General features: G+C 51.4%; 2 protein-coding genes across 2 annotated transcripts in view; both read left to right on the top strand.

Moving 5' to 3' along the window:
* The first annotated feature begins 714 nt into the window (after positions 1-714).
* On the top strand, positions 715-6,287 carry Nol12 (nucleolar protein 12). The gene is made up of 6 exons (XM_075959928.1): positions 715-857; positions 2,178-2,283; positions 2,915-2,963; positions 3,450-3,592; positions 5,570-5,655; positions 5,867-6,287. Exons 1-6 carry the CDS (start codon positions 775-777, stop codon positions 6,030-6,032), a joined length of 633 nt encoding a protein of 210 aa, XP_075816043.1. The 5' UTR covers positions 715-774; the 3' UTR covers positions 6,033-6,287.
* A 6,294-nt stretch (positions 6,288-12,581) lies between these two features.
* Positions 12,582-26,692, top strand: part of Triobp (TRIO and F-actin binding protein) — a 62,143-nt gene continuing 48,032 nt past the window's right edge. The window contains exons 1-5 of the mRNA XM_075959926.1: positions 12,582-12,623; positions 15,535-15,707; positions 23,519-23,618; positions 24,677-24,816; positions 26,342-26,537. Coding sequence (XP_075816041.1) covers positions 15,691-15,707; positions 23,519-23,618; positions 24,677-24,816; positions 26,342-26,537 — 453 coding nt within the window. The 5' untranslated portion in view covers positions 12,582-12,623; positions 15,535-15,690. The remainder of the gene's footprint in view (positions 12,624-15,534; positions 15,708-23,518; positions 23,619-24,676; positions 24,817-26,341; positions 26,538-26,692) is intronic.

Raw genomic sequence — 26,692 nt, 5'->3', positions numbered from 1 at the left:
GTCGTTTTCCTTCTTTTTTAAAAATCTTATTTATTTGTTTGTTTTTGAGGCAGGGTCTCTCTATTATGTAGTTCTGTTCTGGCTGTCCAAGAACTTACTATGTAGAGACGAGGCTGGCTTTGAACTCATGACATCCGCCTGCCTCTGCCTGCCAGGTGCTGGGATCAAGGGTGTGTGCCACCACTGCCCGGCTATTTTAATCTTTTAAAAGCAAAAAGGCAGTTGCTCTAGGGCCACACAGCTGGTAGATGAGTACCAGTGTTTGAATCCACGTAGTTTCCTTATGGAAATCACTAAAGAATTGACACCAGAACTCAATTAGGATCTGTCCTCCTCCCCCCTTTTGTTTTTTTCGAGACAGGTAACCTTGGCTATTCTGGAGCTTGCTCTGTTGACCAGGCTGCCCTCTTATTTACAGAGATCCGTCTGCCTCTGCCTCCTGAGTGCTGGGATTAAAAGTGTACACCACCGCCGCCGCCCATCTAAGATCAGTAGTTTTTAGCCATTCATGAATAACTCTATATTAAGCGCCTGTTAGGGCCAGGCTAGGTGATGGAATCGGGGAGCCTAGTTCTCACTGAAGCCATTCTGGGAAAATCGCCCAGACCTGAATCAAAACTGTGAGAGACAGGATGGAGGCTCCTTTAAAAGGCGGAAACAAATCGGCGGAACTATAGAAAAAGGCCACTAAGCGCGCTCTCCGGAAGTCTGAAACTGCTACACACGGAAGTGTTTTAGGCTAGCGGCAGCCACGCTGCCGGAAGCTTCGCTGTAATGGGCCGCAACAAGAAGAAGAAGCGAGATGGAGATGACCGGCGGCCCCGGCTCGTCCTCAGCTTTGATGAAGAGAAGCGGCGGTGAGTGGCTGGGTCGAACCCGATTCCCGTCGGGCTGCCGGGAGAAGCCTAGCTAAGTCCTGGGTGCGCACGTTCACGCAGAGGGCTCTTCCGGCTCCGCCCCTGGACGTTCCTGAAGACCTCGTTCCGCTTTCCCCACGTAGCGGGATGCAGACTCCCGCTCTTACCCCGCAGGTCCCAGTCTGCGTAGAGCAGTGCCCTGGACCTCTCGAGTCCAGCCCGGTCCATGGTCGCGGCACACAGCCGGCTGCCGTAGACGAACGACGAGAGAATAGGATGAGAGAAGTTTATGTTCATTCATTCTCTCATCGTACTGTGTTTCAACCAAGCTTGGGTCCCGGAGGCTGAACCTCTGTGCTTCGGTGTCACCGTGGATAAATCGCACGTTGTAGTGGGTCTGCGAAAACCCTAGTGCAGAGCACCAAACGAAACCTCAGTTGCCAGGCCTGGTGGTGAAGACCTATAATCCAAGCCACCCGGGATGCTGAGGCAGGAGAATTGCAAAGTTAAGGGCTACAGAGAGAGTTCAAGACCAGTCTGGGCGTTTGGGCGATGTGTAGAGTCCCTGTCCCCAAATCAATATAAAGTAATTAGTTTAGGTTTAACTCTCCAGTACAACCACAAAATCAGGAGCAGCAGATACCAGCTAGGAGGAAGCAAGAGTCGGGAAGGTGGGGGGCACCCCTAGGTCCCATCCCACTGGTGGATTCAGGGCTCAGATGTCGTTGAGGACTGGGTGTTGGTTCAATGAAAGAGTTTTGGGGTATGGGTGAAGGCGTTCTTGGAAAGCCCCACTAGGGACGACTCCTACCGGTGTGGACGCAGCGTCCACCTGCTCTGTGTCTCCTCTCAACAACCTGGCGTTGTGTGTACCCGCCAAGGGGCAAGAAACGCAGGTGAAGTAGGTACTCAGGAGAAAGAAGCCTGGGAAGAGGCAGCATTCTCTGTCACACATTTTGTGGTGATGTGCTCAGTGATAGAGTGTAGTAAGACTGTTGCTTCCAGCAAAGGTGTGTGGTAGGTTACACCACCTAGGATTACAAAAGTACTCTGTGATGGTCCAGCAGGACTAGCAACTCATTTCTTTTAAGGTACCCTTGTCGTTGAATGACCCATAACTACATTCTCTGTGACACTGGATAAGTACTCTTGTCTCCCCTCAGTGTCCTTATCTGTAAAATAAGGACAGGCTGTTGAGAGGGTAGAGGGGTTAGTGGGTAGGTTAGAGCCTGGCCCTATGGCACTGGAGGGTTTCTCCAGAGCCCTTCTTTCCTCATGTCTCCTCCCGACTCTGCTCACTCCCCTGCTTCCTTCCTGCAGGGAGTACCTGACAGGCTTCCACAAGCGGAAGGTGGAGCGGAAGAAGGCGGCCATTGAGGAGATAAAGCAGAGGCTGAAGCAGGAGCAGAAGAAGCTCCGGGAAGAGGTGCAGTACAGAGGAGGATGGAGAGTTGAAGGGGTGGGGGCTCATCTAGCAGGGGAGGGGCAGCAGAGCAGATGGTGTGTGAGCGTGGCTGGAGCTGTCACAGGAGTAGAGACCCTGGTGTGTGTGTGTGTGTGTGTGTGTGTGTGTGTGTGTGTGTGTGTGTGAAGGGTGAGTCTCCCCTTGAGCTTACCCTATGAACTCTGGTCTCACACTGTGGAAGTGAGCAGGGCTGTTGCCCCGATGTGCTGAAAGGCCATTCTCGCTGTGTTCATTTCTATCTTAGTGTCTTTTTCTGTGGCTGTGATGAGATACTCTTGACAGAAGCAGCTTATGGGAGAAAGGACTTGTTCTAGCTCTGGGGTCAAGGGGACAGTCCATCAAGGCAGTCAAGGCAAGGTGGCAGGAGCTTGAACTGGCTGGTTCCGTCACATCCCCAGTCAGGAAGCAGAGTGATGAACACATGCTGGTGTTCAGCTTTTTCTCAGCCAGGGACTAGCACCACCCACAGGGTGCAGGTCTTCCCACCTCAAGATACTATCCCATAGGTATGCTCAGAGGCCCATCTCCCGGGCCTTCCTAGATTCTGTCAGCTTAACAGTTAACACCATCACATCCTCCTGTCTGACTTCAGCGCCACCAGGAATACCTGAAGATGCTGGCAGAAAGAGAGGAGGCACTAGGTAAGCCCCCACCAAGGTCTTCTGTGGAGAGCATCTAGTGAGCTTGGGCTTGTGTGTCCCTGGGTGGGGATAAGGAAGAATGGGGAGAAAGCTGGATAGAGGGTGATTTTCTTAGCCATAGAGATCTTGGTGGTGACTTAGGGGCCAAGGGGGGAGGTCTACGTGCACGTGGATCAGAAACCAGGAGACCCAGACCACATGGTAAATTGAGGCTGAACAGAGAGCCTAGAGATGGAACAGCTCTTGCTGTCACTCAGTTTCTCCAGGGCAAGGACAAGCTGGAGCACAAAGGGAAGAGAGGGTCATTTCCAGCACTTACCTGTGGGTGGGACTCTGGACCACTCTGGAGGTGCAGGAACAAAGGGTGGGCAGGGCTCTAGAAAAACACACTGCATGCCAGTCCTCATCCCTCTGGGGCTCAGAGGGATGCTGCAGAGGTGTGGTGGCTGAGCCAGGGCTGAAGACTGGTCTGTGTCCATCTTGCAGAGGAGGCAGATGAGCTGGAGCGGCTAGTGACAGCAAAGACGGAGTCGGTGCAGTATGACCACCCCAACCACACAGTCACCGTGACCACCATCAGTGACCTGGACCTCTCCGGGGCCCGGCTGCTAGGTCTGCCCCTGCCTGAGGTAGGTCCCAGGACAGCCCTGAGGAGGAAGGTGTAGATTGGTCTGTGGGGGCTGCTCAGTGCCTGCCCATGCCAAGGGTATCCTGCAGGAAGTGTGCCCCTGAAAGCTCAGTTCATCAGTCAGTTGAGTGTTGCCATGGTAGACCTCCCAGGATATGGGGGCGAGTAACCATGAGGATGCAGGGGTGAGGCCTTGTGAGGTCCTTGGTACTGAGTTCAGCTATGGTAAGTGCTCAGCAGACTACAACCCTTGCGTGATAAGCAACATACTGTGGCACATATATGCAGGGGCAGTGAGTTGGTAATGTGGGTCCTGCATCCTCCATGACTTGTTCAGTAATTGAAAACAACAGCATCCCAGTAAGGAAAACATTCCTCCGCTCCACTTAAAACTGCGCCTGTGGCTTGTATAGGAATTTCTATAATCAGGGTCCTTCAGTTCTGCAAATGTTCAAGTCTTTTGAATAAAATGCTATTCTATTTACATAGAACCTACACAGGTCCTCCTTTGTCCTTTAAATTGGCCTCTCATTACTTAGAAAATGCCCGGCCAGCAAGATAGCTTAGAGTAAAGGTACTTCCACCACCAGAGTTCCATGGTCTGAGTTCAGTCCCCGGAGCTCTGGAACTCCACATAGTGGAAATAGAGAGCTGGCTCCTACAGGTTCTCCTCTCACCTCCTACACACACCCTGGGGTGTGCACGTCACACCCCCATCCCAACACACACACACTAAATAATACAAGAACAAAATCCGAATACCCTGAAGGTCCTGGCTGAGTTATTACAGTGCAGTGTTCAAAGGATAGCGAGAGTCTGGGTCCTGGAGATGAGGCTCGGTGGCTAAGAACACTTTCTGCTCTTGCAGAAGCCCCAGCTTCAATTCCTAGTACCCACATGGTGGCTCTCAACCATCTATTACTCCAGTTCCAAGGGATGTGACACCTTCTGACCTCTGCAAGCACCAGGTGTGCCTATGCTGTACAGATATACGTGCGAGCAATATATTTATACACATAAATGGATTTAAAATTTAAAACACTTAAAGAAAAAAAGACAAGAAATCTGGTCTCAGCACAGACACTGTGTTTCCTTCCAGATGTTTTATTTCTTTTCATTGTGCAGCTGGTCAACTCCAGCTTCCCAGAGAGCTCAGTATAAAGTGCATTTCTGGGTTGAGGATGCAGCCTGCCCAGAATATGAGACCCTAGGTCTAGTCACCAGGATCACAAAAACAACAGAGCAAAATCCCACCCATTGCTGAGGCCCAGGCGTGGAAGCACACAAGGAGGGTGAAGGCAGGAGGATCATTAGTTCGAGCCCAGCTGGGGCCTGTCTCAAAGAGAAGTTCATTCTCTGAGTTGAAGTGTCTCCATCCTGGAAAGCCGCGGCCTGACTGACTTCCACTGCCTGCTTTATTCATGTCCTTTAAAGCCTGACCCAGAGTCTCATTATCATTGCGCGGATGTCGCTGTTGGTGAATGCTTGGGTACAGGCTGTCCTTTGTCATTCTGGTTCTCAGATAGTGTCCTAGTTTCTTTTCTGCCAGTGTGACAAACACCATAACCAAGACAACTTAAGGGAGGGAAGGGTTTCTTCATCTTGTACTTCCACGTCACAGGTCATCATAGAAGGAAGTGAGGTCAGAAACTCAACACAGGAACCTGAGGTAGAAACTGTGGAGGAATCCTGCTCGCTCGCTCAGACTCGCTCACTAGCTCAACTTAGCTAGCTTTTCTATACAGCCCAGGACCACCTGCCTAAGGAATGATACCACCCTGTGTAGGCTTGGGCTTGTTCATAGATGTAGGCAGTTTCTCAATTGAGGATCTCCCAGATGACTTTAGGGTGTGTCAAGTTGACAGTTGAGCCATCCACAGTCTACCCAGAGCCTTCTCTGGGCCCTGCTCAGACTTCTGAAGTCAGGACTCGATGCGCCAGTCCACTCCCTATAACAGTCTGTCCTTTGTTTCTCTAGCAAGGGGACCAGGAGGAGGCGCCATCCACGGAGAAGCCAACTAAAGCCTTGCCCAAGAAGTCCAAAGATCCCCTGCTATCCCAGCGGTGAGCTCTGGCTTGTAGTTCCTGGTCCCATTCCTATCTGCACTAGTGGCTAGATGTGTGGAACTACCCTAGCCAGAGGGGCTGTGGGGGCAGGGGCGGGGGTCTGCCCGGCTCTGTGGAGCCAGACCAGGCAGAGTTTGAGATGTGTGGGGAGCTTGTCCCAGCTTCTCTCCCATTCTACTTAGCTGAGTCAGCTCCACTTCCCCCGTAGCATCTCCTCCCTCACAGCCACGCTGCACGCGCACGGCCGGAAAAAGGTCAAAAGGAAACACCCTCGGCGGGCCCAGGACTCCACCAAGAAACCTCCTAGTGCCACTCGTACCAGCAAGACCCAGCGCCGCCGGATGACTGGAAAAGCCAGGCACAGCGGGGAGTGAGCGCTCGAGAAGCCTGCGGGTCCCCAGCCGAAGTCCCTGGCTGTCCCTGTAAGCCAGCTGTGTTGAGGAGGAACTACAGCCTAAGCCTGGAAAGCAGGACTTCTCCAGCCTGGGGCTGTCCCTGCTTGGGGACCATCCCGGGGTTGAGCCCAGAAGGAATGGACTTCCTAGAGCCCAGGTCCTGGAGCCTGCAGAGCACTGTCCGGGCCTCCTCACCAATGTACATCACCTGGGCCTCAGCAGTCCTTGAAACTCCTCACGTGTGTGCTTGTGGTTTGTCCTGGCTTTGCCTTCTGGGGCGGTGGGAATGGCCAGGGGTCCACCTTCCACCTCGAGGTTTTCCTGAGGGTATTACAAGATCCTGTCATATGTGGATCCCCTAGTCATAGCTGGAGACCAGTGTGTTCCATGTAGACTCCAGAGCTGTGGCCAGCTGTGGTTGTGTACGGTAATACCGCACCAAGGAGGCGGAGGCAGGAGACTCAATCCACAGTCATCTTCAGCTACATGGGGATTTCTGTGCCATCTTGGGCTGGCTACCAGGTGGTATCTGAAGACTGAGGACTTGAGTCAGAGGCCGCATTCAGGGATGGAAAGCTCAGCTCCGGCAGGGCCTTTCCTGGGACTCAGCCCCTTCCCTCCTTCCCTGCCCTCTCTGCTTTGGGAGGGGTCACTTTACTGTAGGCCTGGGCCTCATCCTCTAGACCACTGAGCAGAACAACAAGCCAGGAGATGCAGGGATTTGCTCCCCATGTGAGCCTCAAGCAGTGCTGTCCTGCTGGGTGTGTTTCCCTGTGTGAACCTCCTTCAGGCTGCCCTGAGGCTCGAGTGTGAGGAGTATAGGATTCTCTACATCACACCGGCTCACCCCTCACGGCTCACAGCGTGTCTCTATCTTGTCAAACACAAGAAAAGGAATGATGACGTTATGAGGCCACGTTTGCAGTTCCTGCAGCTCAAGAGGCCTAGGTGGGAGACCCCAAGTTCTAGGCCAGCTTGGGCTACATAGCATGTCTTAGGACAGTGAAGTTCAGCTCCACACATCAAAAGCTCACAGCTGGATCATCGTGTAGTAAGGACTCTCAGGCTGACAAGAAGAAAGTTACCAGCCTGGAGCTGGGAAGGCTAGAAGCTGGGGTGGCAGGCTTTTAGATCATCCTTTTATTTCTTTTTCTTTCTTTTTTTTTAATAACTTTGCCTCACAGACCAAGATAGATGCATTTCAGCTAGCAGGGAAGAGAAAGCAATAAAGAAGGACATAATTATCCTTTTAAAAGGCCTACACACTTGCTGTGTTCTGCCGGCTAAATAGAAGGCAAAGGCCAGGGGCGTGGGGTGGGGAGGGGGGCGCTCCCTGCTGGAAGGAACTTCAGCCCTGGCTGCTTTAGGAAGGCAAGTGCCCACAGGACTAGGGGTTGGTCTGCTAGCAGAGGGAAGAAGGATTGGGACACAGGAAGAGTTGGGAGGCTGTCCAGCAGCACAGAGTGGGACAGCAATGGGCAGTGACTCAGTCCAGGGAGGCAACCGGCTGAGGCATCCAGAACAGGACACGGGCGTCTGATCAGAGAAGTCCCTTCACGCATTTGGAGAGGCTCTTCCAGAACTGGGCAACGGGAGAGAAGGTTGTGTAGTTCAAGGTCCCTGGAGAGCAAGGGGTTGTGGGTCAGGGGAGGAGGAAGCCCTCACCCAGGCTGAATGGAACCAGAGTCCGGGCTTTGTATGTTAGCGAGGCCCCCTGGTGGCAGTGAGGGTGTATGCAGACAGATCTGAAACAAACCCTGGATGAACCGGGAGAGAAGGGAGGGCCTCCCCCTGCAGGCCTAAACTCTCCAAGGATTTTCAGGCTGCTAGCCAGGTTCAGGACACTGCAGATAAGCCGCGAGCCAGGCAGCTCAAGTGCCATGAACCTGCGGTGGGCACTCCAAGGAGGGCACCCAGGAGAGATGGTAACTCCAACATCAGTGGCAAAGACCAAGTCACCAAGCTGGCTGGCAGTAGGGTTCAGGGCCTTGCCTCCAGAGGGGGCCATTCAGGGGTTGCTGAGGTGAAAGACAGCCCTGCCCAGGGTCTCAGCTGAGCGCTCTTGCTCCGAGTGGGGGAGACAGAGCCGGCTTTCCTGGAGGGAACTTGAGCCCTCACAAGGCAGTGAAAATATGCTGTGGTTCACCATTTCAGATAGGGCACAGGAGAGGCCTCCAGCTTAGAGTGGCCTTAGTCACAGTGTAGAAAGCCAACTTGACGTCATAGCGACACTTGCGTTCCCTTGGATAGAAGCGAGCTTCCATCGCGACAGTCTGATTTTGCCCACCCAGGCTCTTGCCCTCCATTGCCCATGGGAGGAAGAGGGCTGGGTGCTCCTTCCCCTGGCCTGGTGAAGACAGGTTCTGGGCTAGAACAGAAGTCATGGCACTCTCCAGCTCTCTGAGGGGTCTCAGCTAGGGCCGTGAGCCAAGCAAAGGCCCTATGAAGTGACAAGCCAGGTAGAGTGTGGCTTAGTGTCATCTGTTGCTGTGATAAAATACCCTGACAAGGGACTGAAGAGATGGCTCAGCAGTTAAGAGCACTGTCTACTCTTCCAGAGGACCCAGGTTCAATTCCCAGCACCCACATGGCAGTTCAGAGTTGTGTGTAACTCCAGTTCCAGGGGAACTGACAGCCTCACACAGATACATGCAGGCAAAACACCAATGCACATAAAAGAAGAATAAATAAATAGTCTTAAAAATGATACCCTAAGTGATTAGGTTACTAGCGTCTCAACCCAGGAAGCCTGCATACTCTGGAGAGGCTTAAAAGAAAAAAACTGACGAAAAGCCACTTATGGGAGAAAGGGTTTATTTCAGGTCACAATTCACCATAGCAGGGACATCAAGGCAGGGACTTGGAGAGCTAGTCACAGTCAACACACCCAGTCAAGAGCAGAGAGAACAAACACATGGATGCTTCTTTGTGCTCAGCTTTTCAGTAATCAACCCCACAGACACATCCACAGGCCATCCCCATCTGGGCAGTTCTTCACTGAGACATGATTGCAAACATGACAGCAGATTGTAAAAAATTGATAATTGAAGCTAACCATCATCTCTCAAGTCTGAAGACCTAAGTTTGATCCCCAGAACCAATGTAACAGTGGAAGGAAAGAACCAATGGTTGTACAAGACTATCCTCTGAGTCAAATTCCTGCTATCTTTAAAATTATCGTCATCATTATTATTATTTTATTATATTTTCTCAAGACAATATTTCTCAGTAGCCCTGGCTGTCCTGAAATATTTGTAGACCAGATTGGTCTTGAACTTACAGAGATCCACCTACCTCTGGCTCCAGAGTGCTGGGATTAAAGGCGTGTGCCACTACCACCCAGTTTAAATTATTTTTAAAACATGTGTTAGTTGGGTGGTGGTGGCGCATGCCTTTAATCCTAGCACTTGGGAGGCAGAGGCAGGCGGATCTCTGTGAGTTCGAGGCCAGCCTGGTCTACAAGAGCTAGTTCCAGGACAGGTTCCAAAGCTACACAGAGAAACCCTGTCTCAAAAACAAGCAAACAAGAGCACAAGTGCTCTTCACTGTTGTCATTTCTCTGCCCATAGGAGATCATAAAAGATCACTACAACAGGGCCTGTTGACTGTTATCTTCCCTCGTGGGGGGGGGGACAGAGAGGATCCTGGGACCCTCACCTGAGCATGCCAGCCCTCCCTATCAGTAATATGCAATTCTGCACTAATAGCTTGTGGCCTCAGGCTACAGGTGAGGAACTAGGGGTCTCCGTCTATGCAACTCAGGGTAAGCCATAAATCATAATCCCTGCTCGGTAGAGACTTCCCAGTGCAGCCTTTGTCGGGGAGCACCAACATTTCTGTAAGTAACCCCTCACTTATGCTCTGTAAGGAAGACCAATGAACTCATTGGTTCCCCAGTGGGAGCAGAGGGTGTTGTTGGGCCCTTAGATGGGTAGACACTGCTTACACCTTCCTCTGGGAAGGAATTTTAGCAACCACCATTCTGCAAAGCACCATTCTGCAAAGTTGTCTTTTTTTTTTTTTTTTTTTTTTTTTGGTTTTTCGAGACAGGGTTTCTCTGTGGCTTTGGAGCCTGTCCTGGAACTAGCTCTTGTAGACCAGGCTGGTCTCGAACTCACAGAGATCCGCCTGCCTCTGCCTCCCGAGTGCTGGGATTAACAAAGTTGTCTTTTGAATTCCACGAACGTGCCCTTCACATGTCATACAATAAAACAATCAAATCGGTATGAAGCCAGCGAGTCCAGAGCTCAAGCAGGGGACAGGGGGATGAGTAGTGACACGGTGCCCTGAGTGGAACCCTCTGAACAGCTCACAGAGGCCGGGGATGTGCTGGGGGACGTCCTCATGGGGCCACAGTGCAGCTTGCTAGAGTTTGGCTTCCCCCTGACAGGATGAGGTCGAGGAGGTCTGTATGGTCTCTGCTCCAGACAGCATGGGGGAGGGGCACAAACATCTCCGTGTAGGGATGACTTCCTCTCCTGGCTACCATTTCCTGGACTCTTGGGCTCCGCCATCCTCTTCACCCACCCCTACAAGAGGGACCTCTTCCCACAGTTCCCTTTGCTCCCTGCCTTCTGCCATCCTCTTGGGCAAACACTCCAAAGCTGAGTACTTACTCATGGTGCCCACCTGCTCCCCTCACCTGCTTTCCACTCCAGGTCCTGCCACCCTCAGCCTGTGACCTGTTCAGAATCACTCCCTCTGGGTCTTTGCTGAGGTGCGCGAGCCACTACTCTAAGACCTCGCTGACGACCTCCTTGGAAACACGCTGGCCAGGCCAGGCCTCGCGTGCCTCTCTGCTCTGCTCTCTTTTCTCCTGAGCACCAGTCAGCCCAGTCATGCTTTGCTTGTTTCTCTTGCCTGGGTCGGTTTTCCTCCACCATACAGACACACAAAAGCAGCGCACGGGTCTCTTGTTCTTTGATGAACCCTCAACAATCTTGACTGACAAAGGGCTCCATAAATGTTTCATGGCTGAATTGTCAGGCTCATCTGCCTCAGTCGGCTCTAGGTTGCATTGCGTGGGAAGGCCAGAGGGCTGGGACCTTGCTCAGTTTCAACTCAGAAATACCCATTCCACCCCAGGCTCAGAGAGGTCAAGTAACTGTAACTGTCTCAAGATCACCCAGCCAAGAAGCGCTAAAAGGCTGACCCTGAACCCAGGTCTCACTAGCCTGTCTTACAGCTAGCCAGGCCACGGAGGAAGCCCACTGTGCTTGTCAGCCAGCTCCGTGCTGGGCCAGGACGGCTTGTTCCGGGCCTCACTTCTGCCCTCACTTGGGAAGAAGCCACCGTTTATTCATGCTTTTCTTTCTGAGTGCTTCACCAGATACAGGCGAATGAGCGAATGAGGATGCCCCACAGTGGTCTGCAGAGTCAGACATCCCAAGATTTTTGTCCTGATTCTGCTCTTTATTAGCCGTGTGACCCTGGCAAGTCAGCTGACATCTCTGATCTTTGTTGCTATGTGTAAAGGACTGGCTTAGGAGCTGGTGTGTAACCAGTGCACAGTAGAGCTTAACTTTAAAAGCTGGGGCAGGGCTGGGCGTTGGTGGTGCACGCCTTTAATCCAGCACTCGGAAGGCAAAGGGAGATGGATCTCTGTGAGTTCGAGTAAGCTGGGGTAGGGCTGTACATTCCACTTTGTTAGCTGGTTTCAGTTTTTGGTGTTTTTGCTTTTGTTTGACAGGGCCTCCAACTGATTCTGTAGCCAAATCTGGCCTTGACCTCCTGATCTTTTCTTCTCCCTCCCTCCCTCCCTCCCTCTCTCCCTCCCTCCTTTCTCTCTTCCTCCCTCCCCCCTTTCTCCCTTCCTCCCTTCCTTCCTTTCTTTTTTCAAGACAGGGTTTCTCTGTAGCTTTGGAGCCTGTCCTGGAACTCACTCTGTAGACCAGGCTGGCCGCTAATTCACAGAGATCTGCCTGCCTCCCCAGTGCTGGGATTAAAGGCGTGCGCCACCACCTCCCGACCCACCTCCTGATCTTCTTGCCTTCACCACCAGATCACTGCTCTACTGTCTCCACCTCCCGATTGCAGGACTTTCAGATGTAGATCACCAACCTCTGGTTTTGCTTTCTGGAAGTGTCTCGCTCTTGCAGCTAGGCCGATCGAACTGTGGGCATCCATCCTCCTGCTTAAGATTTTTCAAGAGTTAGGTGACAAGTTTAGTTTGTGGCACCACCCCCAGCTAGCCACACTTTCTACTTTCCACGTATGCATTACTGCCCTTTTGAAGACCTTAGCCAGAACGAGCCAATGGGAAAGAGACAAGAGGCCACTGGGCCAGCAACAGCACTCAGGTCCCAGGGGAACCCGACTGGACGAGGTTGCGGGTAGCGCAGGCAAAACGTGCCGTGCATCCCGCGCTCCGAGGCGCCTGGGCACCGCCCTCCTCTGCCCTGCCCCCAGTCCTCGCTGTGTCCAATCCCACACTGATCATGCAAATAAGGCTCTGAGGGCGAGCCTATTGGAGCGCGGCAAGGGTGTGGTCTTATGCGCACCTCCCGGGCAACGTTTTGATTCATTGTTAAATAGAGGCTGTGACCCTGGCACTGGCACCTCCACCTCCCGGTAAGTGGAAATCCGAGCCCAGGTCAGAAACCCGCCGCTAGCGGAACCTAGAGGGCCAGGGCCGAAGGGGGAAATCAGGGGAGGGAGGATGAGGGACCCTAAGGAGCTGCCGGACCGGCTGCTGGAAGAGGGGACTAAGGGTCCATTCTCCGGGCCGTGTGTGCAGAATGCGTGACAGCTTTTTGTGGTTACATCCTTACCATTTAATGTGCATTTTAGGGAAGATTCGTGGAGGACACTGGAGTCAAAAGAGCACATGAAAAGCCCTTGTCTAGACCCCTGGAAAAGGAGCCTTGTTCTCCTTCCAAGACGATGCTCCACTTGGTGGCTGAACCAGGAAAGAACAGCCCATTTTGGTGGGGCATATCTATCCATCCACCATACAGAACAGGGACTAAGTAGGGCAGATAGATGGTCGCCCAGGGAGGAGACCAAGCCCTGTGGATCTTCCAGTGGGAGTTCCACTCTCCAAAGGAAGGACCTGGAGCCCCAGGGGAGGACCCAAAATTCCTCAGCTCAGCTGAGATTGGCAACAAAGGTTTGCTCTCCTGGGAACTCTGTCATCACCAAGTAGGTCAGGTATGAGGTGACCCCTGTGGTGCCCAGAGGTACTTGTGCTTTGGGGGATGCTGGATACCCTCCCTTCCAATACCCTTCCAGGCTGTATCAGTCTCCTGACCCAGAGTCACTTCCAGGGTGTGGACATTGTGGCCTCTAGAACAGAGAGGACTGGACTTGGTTTAAGACCCCCAGCTAGAGCCGGGCAGTGGTGGTGCACGCCTTTAATCCCAGCACTCGGGAGGCAGAGGCAGGCAGATCTCTGTGAGTTCGAGACCAGCCTGGTCTACAGAGCTAGTTCCAAGACAGGCTCCAAAACCACAGAGAAACCCTGTCTCGGAAAAAAAAAAAAAAGACCCCCAGCTAGGATGGAGGTGTGGCTCAGTGGTAGAGCAGTTGTCTAACACCTGCCAGGGCTTGGGTTTGATCTTCAGATCTGGGGTGGAGGGAGGTGTGTGGGGGGAGATACCAGTGGTTCCTTTTCGGCTAAGCGCAGTCACATATGTGCTTTGTGACCTTAGGTGGCTGTTCACTTTTGTCTAAGATTTGTCCTCAAGTCTGAAAATACCTGGCCAGCCCTTTGCATCACTCTGTTTGCCAAGGAACCTGGGGGACTTGGCAGTGTGGTCCAGCACCCTCACGGTCACCTCTGAGCTTTTGGAGACAGACCAGGGCCTCCAGCTGGACCAGCACCACTTGGGTGTCAGGGAACCTCTCAGAGCCTTGATTGCACCTCTGAAACTGGCGTTAACTTTAGCTGAGTAAGAGGGGAGCTCTCAGTTTACAAAGCTAGAGACTTGGGATGAGTTAGGGATTCTCTTTTATGGTGTACCCCGGGACCAGCGCTGGAGATTCTGACTGGATAGAGCAGCAGAGAAAACAGACTTATGGGGGTTCTGTGGCTGTTGACTTCTTTATTTGATGGGTGTACAGGTGTCTACATGTTTGTGTATGTGTACATATGTGTGTGCATATGTGTGTGAGACATGTGGAGGGAAGAGGATAATGCTGGGGTTTCTTTTTTCTTTTCTTTCCTTTTTTTTTTTTGAGATTTGTTTATTTATCATGTATACAGTGTTTGGCCTGCTTGTATGACCGCAGGCCAGAAGAGGGCATGAGGTCTCATCACAGATGGTTATGTGGTTGCTGGGATTTAAACTCCAGACCTCTGGACCACTGGAAGAGCAGCCAGTGCTCTTAATCTCTGAGCCGTCTCTCCAGCCTATTTTGTTTTTCAATACAGGGTTTCTCTGTGTAGCCCTAGATGTTCTTGAACTTGTGCTATAGACGAGGGTGGCCTCCAACTCAGAGACCCACTTGCCTCTGCCTCCTGAGTGCTGGGATTAAACACGCATGCCACCACTGGCTGGTGGGTGATGCTAGGTTTCTTTTTCAGTCACTCTCTACCTAATTTTTGGAGATGAGGTCTTACCAAGCCTGGAGCTGAATGATTCAGCTAGACCAGCTTGCCAGTGAGCACGAGGAACTCCCTCCCCCCCCAGCCCCCGAACCTCCCTAATGTAGTAACATCGTACTTGGGTTCTGGGTGTTCAGATGCAGATCCTCACCTTGTTGCAGCTCTTTGGGTTTGTTTGTTTTTTCAAGAATGGAGACTGTATACGTTGTCTACACTGACCCCAAACTTGCACTCCCAGGATCCTCCTGCCTCGCTGTTCTGCGTAGCTGGGATCGGGGTGCACATCACCACATATAGCCGGAAATTGCCTTTATTGTTGATTTGGTTTGGTTTGTCTGCTTTTCCAGACAGAGTTTCTCTGTGTAGCCTTGGCTGTACTGGAACTTGATTTGTAGACCAGGCTGGTTTTGAACTCACAGATATCCGACTGCCCCTGCCTCTCGAGTGCTGGGATCGGAGGGGTGTGTGCCACCACTGCCCGACGTTGTCAGACTGTTTTATCCCCCCTCGAGGAAACTTGCTTTTTTTTGGGGGGGGGGTTTCTAGACAGGGTTTCTCTGTGGCTTTGGAGCCTGTCCTGGAACTAGCTCTGTAGACCAGGCTGGTCTCGAACTCACAGAGATCCGCCTGCCTCTGCCTCCCGAGTGTTGGGATTAAAGGCGTGCACCACCATTGCCCGGCTGAAACTTGTATTTTTATGAACACTACAGTAGAGTGCAATTCAGGATCCTTGGAACCTTGACCAACAATATATATATATATATAGGATTAGAAATCATATGTAAGTACTTGACAGTATGTTTGGAAACTTAGTGACTGTCAATGAACACACGAACAGAAAAATGGATGACAGCTTTGTCTGGCTTGGACAAATGAGACATAGGGTTTACACAGTGGCCACCAGTTATTAGGTTCTTGTTCCCAAATCTTTCCCAGGCCCCACCTAGAGAGCCAGCCACTGGATCGCAGGAGCTGCCTGTTGTGACTCCCCTGCTATGGAGGAAGTGGCTATGAATGTCCCCAGTGTACATTTTGAAGCCAGCATATCTCCTAAGAACCGCTGTCTGAGCTGCTGCCACCCTGAGAAGGTTCATGGAGCAAGACAGCAGGTAGGCGGGCTTTCCACTGTAGGGCGGTTTGGAATGTGGGGTCAGTGATGGGTTGGGCCACAAACTTGCGTCTGAAGGAGGATGTCGCCTACACTTTGTCCACTTTCCAGAGGTCTTATATTTATGTATTGTTTGTTTTTATGTATATGAGCGCTCTATTTGCCTGTATGCCTGCATGACAGCAGAGAGCATCAGACAAAGGAGGTCATCAGATCCCATTACAGATGGTTGTGAGCCACCGTGTGATTGCTGGGAATTGAACTCAGGACCCCTGGAAAAGCAGGCAGTGCTCTTAACTTCTGAGTCATCTCTTCAGTCCCCTTTATTTTATTTATTTATTTATTTTGAGACAAGGTCTTACTGTGTAACCTTGACTGCCCTGGAATTCACCATGGAGACTAGGATATCCTTTAACTCAGAGATCTCAGACCCTTGAATACTGGGATTAAAGGCATGCACCACCATGTCTGACTTATTTAAAAAAAAAAAAAAGACAGGGTTTTTTTGCTTCTTTGGTTGGTTGGTTTTGTATGTGTATCTGTGTGTGTGTGTGTGTGTGTGTGTGTGTGTGTGTGTGTGTAGCCCCAGGTGTCCTGGAACTTGCTTTGTAGACCAAGCTGGCCTCAATTTTTAAAAGAATTTTATTGAGCTCTACATTTTTTTCTCTGTTCCCCTCCCTACCTCTCCTCTTCAACCTTCTCCTAAGGTCCCCATGCTTCCAATTTACTCAGGAGATCTTTCCATTGTGTAAATATACCATATTTTCCTTATTCATTCTTCGATTGAGGGACATTTAGGTTGTTTCCAGGTTCTGGCTATGACTAACAATGCTGCTATGAACATAGTTGAGTACATGTCCTTGTGGCACAACTGAGCATCCTTTGGATATATACCCAAAAGTGGTATTACTGGGTCTTGAGGAAGGTTGTTTCCTAATTTTCTGAGGAATTGCCACACTGACATCCAAAGGGGTTATACCAGCTTGCATTCCCACCAGCAATGCAGAAGTGTTCCCTTTTCCCCACAACCTCTCCAGCATAAGTTGTCATCAGGGTTTTTGATTTTGGCCATTCTTACAGGTGTAAGATGAAATCTCGGAGTTGTTTTGATTTGCATTTCTCTGATGACTAAGGATGTTGAACATTTCCATAAGTGTCTTTCAGCCATTTTAGATTCTTCTGTTGAGAGTTCTCTGTTTAGGTCTGTACTCCATTTTTTTATTGGATTATGTGATCTTTTGGTGTCCAATTTCTTGAGTTTTTTTGTATATTTTGGAGATCAGCCCTCTGTCTGATGTGGGGATAGTGAAGATCTTTTCCCCTTCTGTAGGCTGTTGTTTTGTCTTGTTGACCGTGTTCTTTGCTTTACAGAAGCTTTTCAGTTTCAGGAGGTCCCATTTATTAATTGTTTCTCTCAGTGTCTGTGCTGCTGGGGTTCTATTTAGGAAGTGGTTCCCTATGCCAATGCGTTCAAGTGTACTTCCCACTTTCTCTTCTATAAGGTTCAGTGTAGCTGGCTTTATGTTGAGGTCTTTGATCCATTTGGACTTGAGTTTTGTGCATGGTGATAGATATGGGTCTATTTTCATTCTTCCACATGTTGATATCCAGTTATGCCATCACCACTTGTTAAATATGCTCTATTTTTTTCCATTTGATATTTTTTGCTTCCTTGTCAAAAAATCAGGTGTTCGAAGATGTGTGGATTGATATCCGGGTCTTTTTTTTTTTTTTTTGTTTTTCGAGACAGGGTTTCTCTGTGGCTTTGGAGCCTGTCCTGGAACTAGCTCTGTAGACCAGGCTGGTCTCGAACTCACAGAGATCCACCTTCCTCTGCCTCCCGAGTGCTGGGATTAAAGGCGTGCACCACCATCGCCCGGCCTAAAAATGTTGGGTTTTTTTTATTTGTTTGTTTTTTGTTTTTTTTCTTTGAGACAGGGTTTCTCTGTGGCTTTGGAGCCTGTCCTGGAACTAGCTCTGTAGGCCAGGCTGGTCTCGAACTCACAGAGATCCGCCTGCCTCTGCCTCCCGAGTACTGGGATTAAAGGCGTGCGCCACCATCGCCCGTCGATATCCGGGTTTTCTATTCGGTTCCATTGGTTCTCCTGTCTGTTCTTATGCCAATACCAAGCCGTTTTCAGTACTGTAGCTCTGTAGTAGAGTTTGAAGTCAGGGATTGTGATGCCTCCAGAAGTTCTTTTATTACAGATGATTATTTTGGCTATCCTGGTTTTTGTTTGTTTGTTTGTTTTTGTTTTTTTGCTTTTCCATATGAAGTTAAGTACCGTTCTTTCGAGGTCTTTGAATAATTGTGCTGGGATTTTGATGGGCATTGTGTTGAATCTGCTTTCGGTAACTTTGAACTCTTACACAAATGATTGAGTCCTTCCTACCTGAGCATGGCCGTTATTCAAATGATCTTCTCCCAGCTGAAGGGGAGATGGAAGCATGGACCAGCAGATGGTGGACTCAGTCAGATCTGACATACAGCCTCGGTCCCACCATTTCCCAGCCAAGATTTTGGGTCAGCTTGTGCAGTCGTTTGGAATGAACAGTTGCTTGACCTGAGCCAGGGTTGCACTGGTTGCTATGGCAGTGATGTTAAAAGAGGCTGTCACATCCCTGCTCCAGGGGACTGGTGGTCTAATCAAAACCATGGGCAAAGAGCCGGGCGGTGGTGGCGCACACCTTTAATCCCAGCACTTGGGAGGCAGAGGCAGGCGGATCTCTGTGAGTTCGAGACCAACCTGGTCTACAAGAGCTAGTTCCAGGACAGGCTCCAAAGCCACAGAGAAACCCTGTCTCGAAAAAAAAAAAAAAAACCATGGGCAGGAGGAAAGGAACCACAGAAATGGCTGTTTCACCATGCCTGTGATCCATGCTCTGAAGGAACAGGGGTTGTTAGGCCTTGGGGAGGACTTTCAGCGGCTTGGTGAAGGATGAAGGCTTGCCACTGGCGCTAGGGAGAAAAGGAAAGGGAAAGGAACGGTATGGCATGTAAAAGGTTTTAAGACAGAAAGGATGAAGCGCATCAGAGGGCTGAGGACTGGTCATTGAGAGGGAGAGTCACACAGATACAGGATGGATAACTAGTTGGGGCCTGGCTTCCTCTGGCTTTGTTTGTTTGTTTTACTTCTTTTAAGATTTATTTATTTTTATGTATACGAGTACGCTACCTACTTGTGCATCTGTACACAGAAGAGGGCATCCGATCTCACTACAGATGGTTGTGAGCCACCATGTGACTGCTGGGAATTGAACTAAGATCCTCAGGAAGAGCAGTCCGTGCTCTTAATGTCTGAGCCGTCTCTCCAGCCTGTGTGCTTTGGTTCTGTGGACACTGTGAGGAACTTAGATTGCATTTCAGTTGTCGTGATTTAAACAAGAGACTAAGGTGATCCAATCTTCATTCTCTCTGTTGCTATGATGCTGGCAAAGTGTGGGGTGGCAGGAGAGAAGGGAGCGGGGACAGGGGCGGAACTGCTTCCTCCAGAGATGATAGTAGCCTTGGGCCAAGGACAGAGGACTGTCCAGCCCCCAGAGTCAGAGTCAGTTTTTACTACCATGTCCCATGTACAGAAACTTGTGTCCTTCCTGAATTTGGGTGCAAGGGCTTCCTCAGTGACCTTCCTGTACCTTCAGAGCTGAGCAATTATCACTGAGGTTAGCTGGGTCGCCACTGAAGCCAACGAGGTCTGACTCCAGTGAAGAATCCCCCTAACCTCCTGGGAAGGAGGGCCACAGGGGAGCGTGTCTCCAGCCCTCCGGCTACTCACCTCCATCTTCCGGGCCACCTCTGCCTCCTGTTACTTGAAATTAAAAACTCGTGGCCAGCAAAGTAACTCAATAAGTAAGGGGTTCTGCCAGTTCTGATGGTCTGAGTTCAGTCCCTGGGCCCACGTGGTAAGAGGTGAGAGCTGACCCTTGCAATTTGCTTCTGTCTTAGATACATACATGCATGTATGCATGCATGCATGCGTACACACACACACACACACACACACACACACACACACACACATTTAAAGAAGCTGGGAGCCAGGTGTTGGTGGCAGGCACAAGCCTTTAATCCCCAGCACTCAGGAGAGACAAAGCCAGGCAAATGCATCTCTATGAGTTTGAAGCTAACCTGGTCTACAGAGCAAGTTCCAGGACAGCCAGGACTACACAGAGAAACCCTGTCTTGAAAATCAAAAACAAAAACAAAGAAGAAGCAGGTGCTGAGAAATGAGTCAGCCATTAAGAGCGGTTGCTGCCCTTGCAGCTGAGGTTTGGTTCTCCAGCCACAGGTCAGGCAGCTTACAACTACCTGGACCTCCATTCCAGGGAATCTAATGCCCTCTTCTGACCTCCATGGGCACCTGCGTAGGGCAGTGTGCATATATACACCCAGGTGCACACACCCATGTGTAGAACATTGTAAGTATTTTAAAGGCTGACTGAGAGTTGGACAGCTGCCGGTGCTGTCAAAGAGCTGGCTCAGTGAAGATCCCTTGGCCTAGAACATGATGCTCTGAGATCCAGCCCCAAGCCAGGCAGAGGTGGCGCATGACTTTAATCCCAACGCTCAGAAAGCAAAGGCAGGAGGATCTCTGTGAGTCTGAGGCTAACCTGGTCTACAGTGCAAGTACAGTCAGAGCTGCACAGAGATATCCTGTTTTGAAAATTAAAAACAAAAACACAAAAACCCCTTTGCCAGCAGCACCCAAAGGCACAGTGATTCCAGCCTCCATCAAGGGCCTTTTCTCACTCTGCAGTACTCTGTGAACGCAGGCTACTTCGTGCTGCCAGAGCCCCAAGCCCCTGTTCCTGCTGTGGTCCAGCCACTGAGCTGCAGCTCTGGATCATCTCCGCTGTGTCCTCTGGATGCTCACACTCACTGTGCCTGAGCAACCTCATCCCTTAGGAGTTAGCCACAGGCTTCACCTGTCCATCCCCAGGCTTATCAACTCCTATTTCACCAGCAAGCATGAGGACCTAAGTTCTATTCCAAGCACCTACATAAAAAGCAGTGGCTGGGCTGGAGAGATGGCTCAGAGGTTAAGAGCACTGACTGTTCTTCCAAAGGTCCTGAGTTCAATTCCTAGCAACCATATGGTGGCTCACAACCATTTGTAATGGGGTCTGGTGCCCTCTTCTGGCCTGCAAGCATACGTGGAAGGAATGCTGTATACATAATAAATAAATAAATAAATATTTTTTAAAAAAAAGCAGTGGCTGCTCTTCCCCAGATCCTGAGTTCAATACCCAGCAACTACATGGTGGCTCACAACCATCTGTAATGAGATCTGCTGCCCTCTTCTGGCATGCAGATGTACATGCAGGAGGAACAATGTATGCATATAAATAAATAAATCTAAAAAAAAAAGCTGGGTGTAGCTGGGTGGTAGTGTCAGGCACCTTTATTCCTAGCACTCGGGAGGCAGAGGCGGGAGGATCTCTGTGAGTTTGAGACCAGCCTGGTCTACAGAGCGAGTGCTAGTGCCACGACAGCCAGGGCTACTCAGAGAAACCCTTGATCCCCCGCCCCCTGAAAAAGGAATAGAGCGGTGGGAACTGCAGGTGAGGCTCAATGTATAAGAGCGTTTTGCTGCTCTTTGCAGAGGACTCAGTTCCCAGGACCCACATGGAGGCTCAGAACAAGCTGTGACCCAAGTTCCAGAGGATCCAACACCTTTTCTGACCTCTGTGCACACCACATGCACGGACATACGTGTACACAGCAACCACACACACAGACATAAAATAAGTTTTAAAGCTGTGGTGGTGCACACCTTTAAATCTCAGAACCTGGGAGGCAGAAGCAGGTGGATCTTTTTGAAGAATTCAAGTCCAGCCTGGGCTACAGAGTAAGTTTCAAGTCCAGCCTGGGCTACAGAGTGAGTTTCAAGCCAGCCAAGGCTATAGAGACTTTGCTTCAATAAATAAATAAAAGGTGAAAAGTGATAGAGGAAGGACACCTGTGCGGTGTCAATTCCCAGTCTCCATATACACATATGTTCATGCGTACCTAACACATGCACACGCACGCACACACACATGCACACCTGACCTTAGTGTAGGAGTGTAACTCAGAAGTAGGATACTTTCCTAACATAAACGATTGAGTCCATGACTTGCGTTCCCAATGTTACATAAAGCAAGTCAAGGTTTTGTTTTTTATTGGGATTTTGTTGTTGTTGTTGTTGGGTTTTGTTTGCTTGTTTGTTTGTTTGTTTGAGACATGGTTTCTCTGTGGAGCCCAGGCTGTTCTGGAACTCATTCTATAGACCAGGCTGACCTCGAACTCAGAGATCTGCCTCTGCCTCCCGAGTGCTGGGTTCAAGGTGTGTGCCACTCCGCTCTGCTAACAAGCCAGGTTTTTATCTGACCCTTATCAATCACCTCTTCTGGACCTTTCTGGCTGCCTCCCTGAACCCCATTCCGTGACGCTCTGAGGATGGAGAATCTCTACTGCTTCCCAGGGAACCGGCATCTGCCCAAGTGCGGCTGTGGGGTGCCCCCTATCCCCAGCTCGCTCTGTCTATACTGCCTGCTATCTCTCCAGATCGCTATTACGGCTCATCTCCAAGGAACCAGAGGCAGCCACCTTGCCCCAAAGGACTCTGAAATCTTGGCCCCATTTGCTTCTACCTTTCAATCCAGACACATGGAGCACAAAGAGGTCTATATTTAAAAGCCTCACCGGCCCGAGTGGGGTAATACCACCCCTAGCTAGGTCCCTGCCACATCTGCCACAGGGATGGCCTAGGCTTCCCAGCTCATGCCTTCAGCTGTTCTAGGATATGTAAAAATGGCTCTGGTCACAAAGTGGAAATGATTAGTTTCTTGGCATCCCCAGCTTCTGAACCCCCTGGGCTCCAGACACACCTGAGTCCACAGGCTGGGAGGCTGGTGGAAGTGGAGCCCTTGAAGTCACGTGATATTGAGCAGGCTATGGCCAGGTTTGGAGGGGGGGGATAGTTTGGGTGGGGGGGCCACACAGATCTTTATAATTTATTTGCTATCGTCAGCACTCCCCCACCCTCTTCAGACAGAGTCTTTCTACATAGCCCAGGCTGGCCTTGAACTCACAATCCTCCCATCTTCGTGCTGCCAATTGCAAGTGTACATCACTAGTTCTGGATAATTTATTTATTCTTAATTGTATTTAATATTATTCTACTAATCTAACATAAGATTCTACTTAATGTTCTCTCGGGTTTTTTTTTTTTAACCTTATGTCATGTCATGTAATTCTCCTCATGTCCCCTAGGGGGCGGATGTGGTTATCATGACCGTTTGATAGGTAAGGCAATTGAGGCCAAGTCACCTAGCCAAGGTCTTGGTCACACACCTCCTTTTCATAGATAGTTAGGCCCAGAGCGGGGTGAAGCCACTGAGTGAGGTCATCCAGCTGGGGTGGGACTCGGGTCTGTCATAGGCAGAGACTACGACACTGACTAGGCAGGAAATCAGAGCCGGAGACTGACCACAGGACGCGGTCATGTGAACAGGGGGAGGGGATGGGGCTAAGGGTGAAAGCAAGAATCGGGTGCCATGTCAGCCTGGGGTTCATGCTGGGTGGGGCCTTTGGAAGTGCCAGGGTTGGGTTGAGAGTCGGCTCCCTCCTTCATGCCATGCTGTCCCCTGGGTAGCCACGGCGCCAAGCCCGGCTGTGGATCTGACACCTCGGGCTGCCTGGCTTTGATCAGAATCTGGCTATGGGGCAGGTGTGAAACTGAATCCTAATTCGCCCTTTTTGGCCTGGATGTGACTGCAGACCCCTTCACACAGCCTGGCCTTACTCATGGTGGCTTTCTTAAATTCTAGAGCACTTCTGCCCACCCAGGGCGCTGCCGGGGCTACAGCCACTGTCCCAGGCGCCGGGCTCCAGGGTCCCCAGGGAGACTCCCACCAGGCCTGCTCTCAGGTGAGCCGCCAGGATCGGGTTCCTCCGGTTTTATGTCCTGCATTGTTCTTGGCTGGGCCCCGGCTTATGAAACAGTAATGAGGGGCCCTGCTCCCGAGGCTGGCCCCTCTAAGGTTTCGGCAGCCTGGAGTACTGCAGCCACCACGGCCCAGAGTCAGGGCCTGGGAGGGCGGCAGTGTGGGGGCCTGAGCCGGAGCCCCCCGGTAACGAGGGTGCTGACAGCCGCCAGCTGCCACTGCCGGAGCCCGCTGCCCAGGTAACCCGAGAGGAGGCGGGGCACAAGGTGCCATGGCCCTGTCTCCCACCACCAGAGGAGGGCCCTGCCATTCTGGGAGGTGGAGGGAATAGCGGGGGAGCCTTCTTTGAGGGGAGCAGCCGTTCCTTTTGGCTGAGCCCAATATCAGTCTTTCCAGGGGTGGCCTTGCTGTGGGCAGTGCCAAGGGCGCACCTCTAGTTTGGGGCTGTGACCCTCTACTTGGGGCCTTTCGTGTAGTGGAACAGGGCCCTTTGTTTCTTCTAGATCTTGCTAGAAGATCATGCTCGTCTCTCCACCTTCAGACCCCTTCTTCCAGACCAGGCCAAGCCTCTCCTTCCCTCTTGTTTTCTGGATGCAAGGGGTGCTCTGGGGCCTTCGGTGCAGTTCCCATTCTCGGGCGTGCACACGTACATTTGTGTTTGCATGATCTTGCGCACACATATGCATTGGTGTAGCTGACAGGCCTGTACACATGCAATTGGGCACATATCCCTCAACAATGATATACACATGGGTGCCCCAAACCACAGGTGTTTATACACACACACACATGCATATGTACCTGTCGCCAGACTCATGCATGTACACGTGTGCATGTGCCCTCCAGGCACCCTGCTGCCTCTGACCAGAGTCCCCAGGGTAGTCCAGCTGATGGAATGGCTGGTCTCCTTGAGCAGGGAGATTCCCAGGAGATGACTTCTGGAGACACCCACCAGTCTGAGCTGGGAGGGGCTGTCTGGGGGAGGGGGAAGGGGAGTCCCACGTGGGCCTGAGCTGTCTCCTCTCTTCAATGCGGGCCCAGGAGCTTCACAGTCCTTCCAGTGCCGAGGCACCTTACTGCGACCTGCCCTGCTGCCCGCCGGCCCCTCAGGACCCACTTGGAACCACCACCTGTGCTGGCCACTCTGTGGAAGGCCTTGACCTCAGGCAGGGCCCTCAGAGGTGGGTAAAGCCCCAGGCTCCAGGGACCGGCTCCCTTGGGGAAGAATGTCCATACCTTCCCTACATGCAACTCTTCATGGTGGCAGTGTCCATCTACAACAGCTGGCATGGGTCACGTGGTCAGCGCACAAAGTGGGCAGAGAGGGCTCTGACAGTGAATGCATTTCAGGGGTCCTTGGGAAACCCTGGAAAGCTCACATTGATCTGTCCTTGTTTTATCTGAGTCTCTGATCCTGACCCTGGGTATCTTTCCTGATAGCCCTGACCATCCCATAATTCCATGGGGTAGGGGACAGTTATGTACTTCTGGTTCCTGTGTACGGTTTTAAGGGATTGGAGGAGCTGGGTGTGGTGGCAGATGGATGTAATACCAGCACCCAGGAAGTGGAAACAAGAGGATTTGGAGCTCAAAACTCGATGGGTTACATAGCTAGACTCTGTCCACCAGTCCCCCAAAAGCTTGAATGGGCCTCTCAGCCAGGGCACCTGCTGTTACCCCTGCTTGAGATTCCCTCTAGTCCAGGCCTGAACAGACCCAAAGTTCCCTGCTTGGGTCATGAGACCTTAGGAGGCCACGGCTTGAGGGTCCAGAGAGCTGGGTCCCAGTTTCCCATCTGCTGTGATGGGCTGTGGGGCCTTTGACCTGCTAGGCCACCTTTTATGTCTCACTTTTCCTGTCTGCAGAACAAGGGCCGAGAGAGTAGCTCTGTGGCAGGCAGCGTGCCTAAGATCCTGGGTTTGACTTCCAATATTGCAGAAATACATTTGAAAAAGAGAGGCTGGACCAAGCCCTTGTTTAAGGGCTTGTGTTCCCCTCAAGTGCGCATTTAAGCGAAAAAGAACAAAGAAAAGGGGGCTCTGACAGCCAATGCGTTTCAGACAGTCTAGGACAAATGAGGACTCTTTCCTGCAGAACTGGACAGAGCATTTGATTTGCTAACCTGCACTGCAGGGTTTAGGCTTTAGGCATGAAGGTTGGGACATGTGCAGATGTTCTGCAGTTCCTTAGCTAGAGATCCCTTTTCTAGTGTAGTCACGTCTTGCTGGTTTATAGGCCTGTGGTGGGCCACTCTGAGAATGCTGTGAGCTGTAAGCCTCTGGAGCAGGGGGCCGCAGGGATTGCATCTGTAAAGTACCCTATTTCTGTAGCTCCTGCCCTTGGAATTCACTTCCCCTCACACTGCTAAACAGCCCTCATCTGCCAACCCGGCTCAGTGAACCCACACCTCCTCACTCAAGCCGTTTCCCAGGGCTGCGGCCTTGGCCAGGCTCTTGACCCCTCAGATCCTGGGTTTCTTCATCTATGTGGTGGAACCTTCTCCCTTGGGAGGCAGCTAGAGCTCTTGGTGACCCACAGAGAGCCCAGACCAAATGCCCTTGGCACTGGCTTCTTGATCCGTAGCTGCAGACCCCTGCACCATGTGAGTAGGCCCACATGTACAGGGGAGGGCGGCGGGCAGGTGGGACTCAGTCCCTGACTCTGTTACCCCTTAGGGGAAAATAACTGGTCTCTCTCTTCTCCCAGGGGCTGGTCCCCAACAGCAGCTCTCCCTGCGGAGGGCCCTGCAACGGCCCCAAGGAACAGGCACCAGGACCCCGAGGCATTACCCTATCTTGAGGGCCTGGCCTATAGTAGCCGTGACAACGAGGGCGCCAACTCTGACACCAGCTCCAGCCAGTACAGCAGTACCCCTCATGAGACCAGTAATTCTTCCTCTGTGGTGAGCTGAGGGCCAGGATCTGGGAGCAAGAACAGGATCAGCCAGTGTCCTCAGTCCTGGAGATAAGAGCTCTAAACTCCAGAGGGCTGAGCTTCCTTCTTACAGAGAACTCTGGGCCAGGCTTGGCCATTGCCTTCCCTGGCGGGAGGGTGGGG

Source organism: Microtus pennsylvanicus, chromosome 2, assembly GCF_037038515.1.
Source record: "Microtus pennsylvanicus isolate mMicPen1 chromosome 2, mMicPen1.hap1, whole genome shotgun sequence".
Classification (NCBI taxonomy): domain Eukaryota; kingdom Metazoa; phylum Chordata; class Mammalia; order Rodentia; family Cricetidae; genus Microtus; species Microtus pennsylvanicus.
Note: the sequence above shows the minus strand (reverse complement) of the source record. Positions and strands in the feature narration are given on the sequence as shown.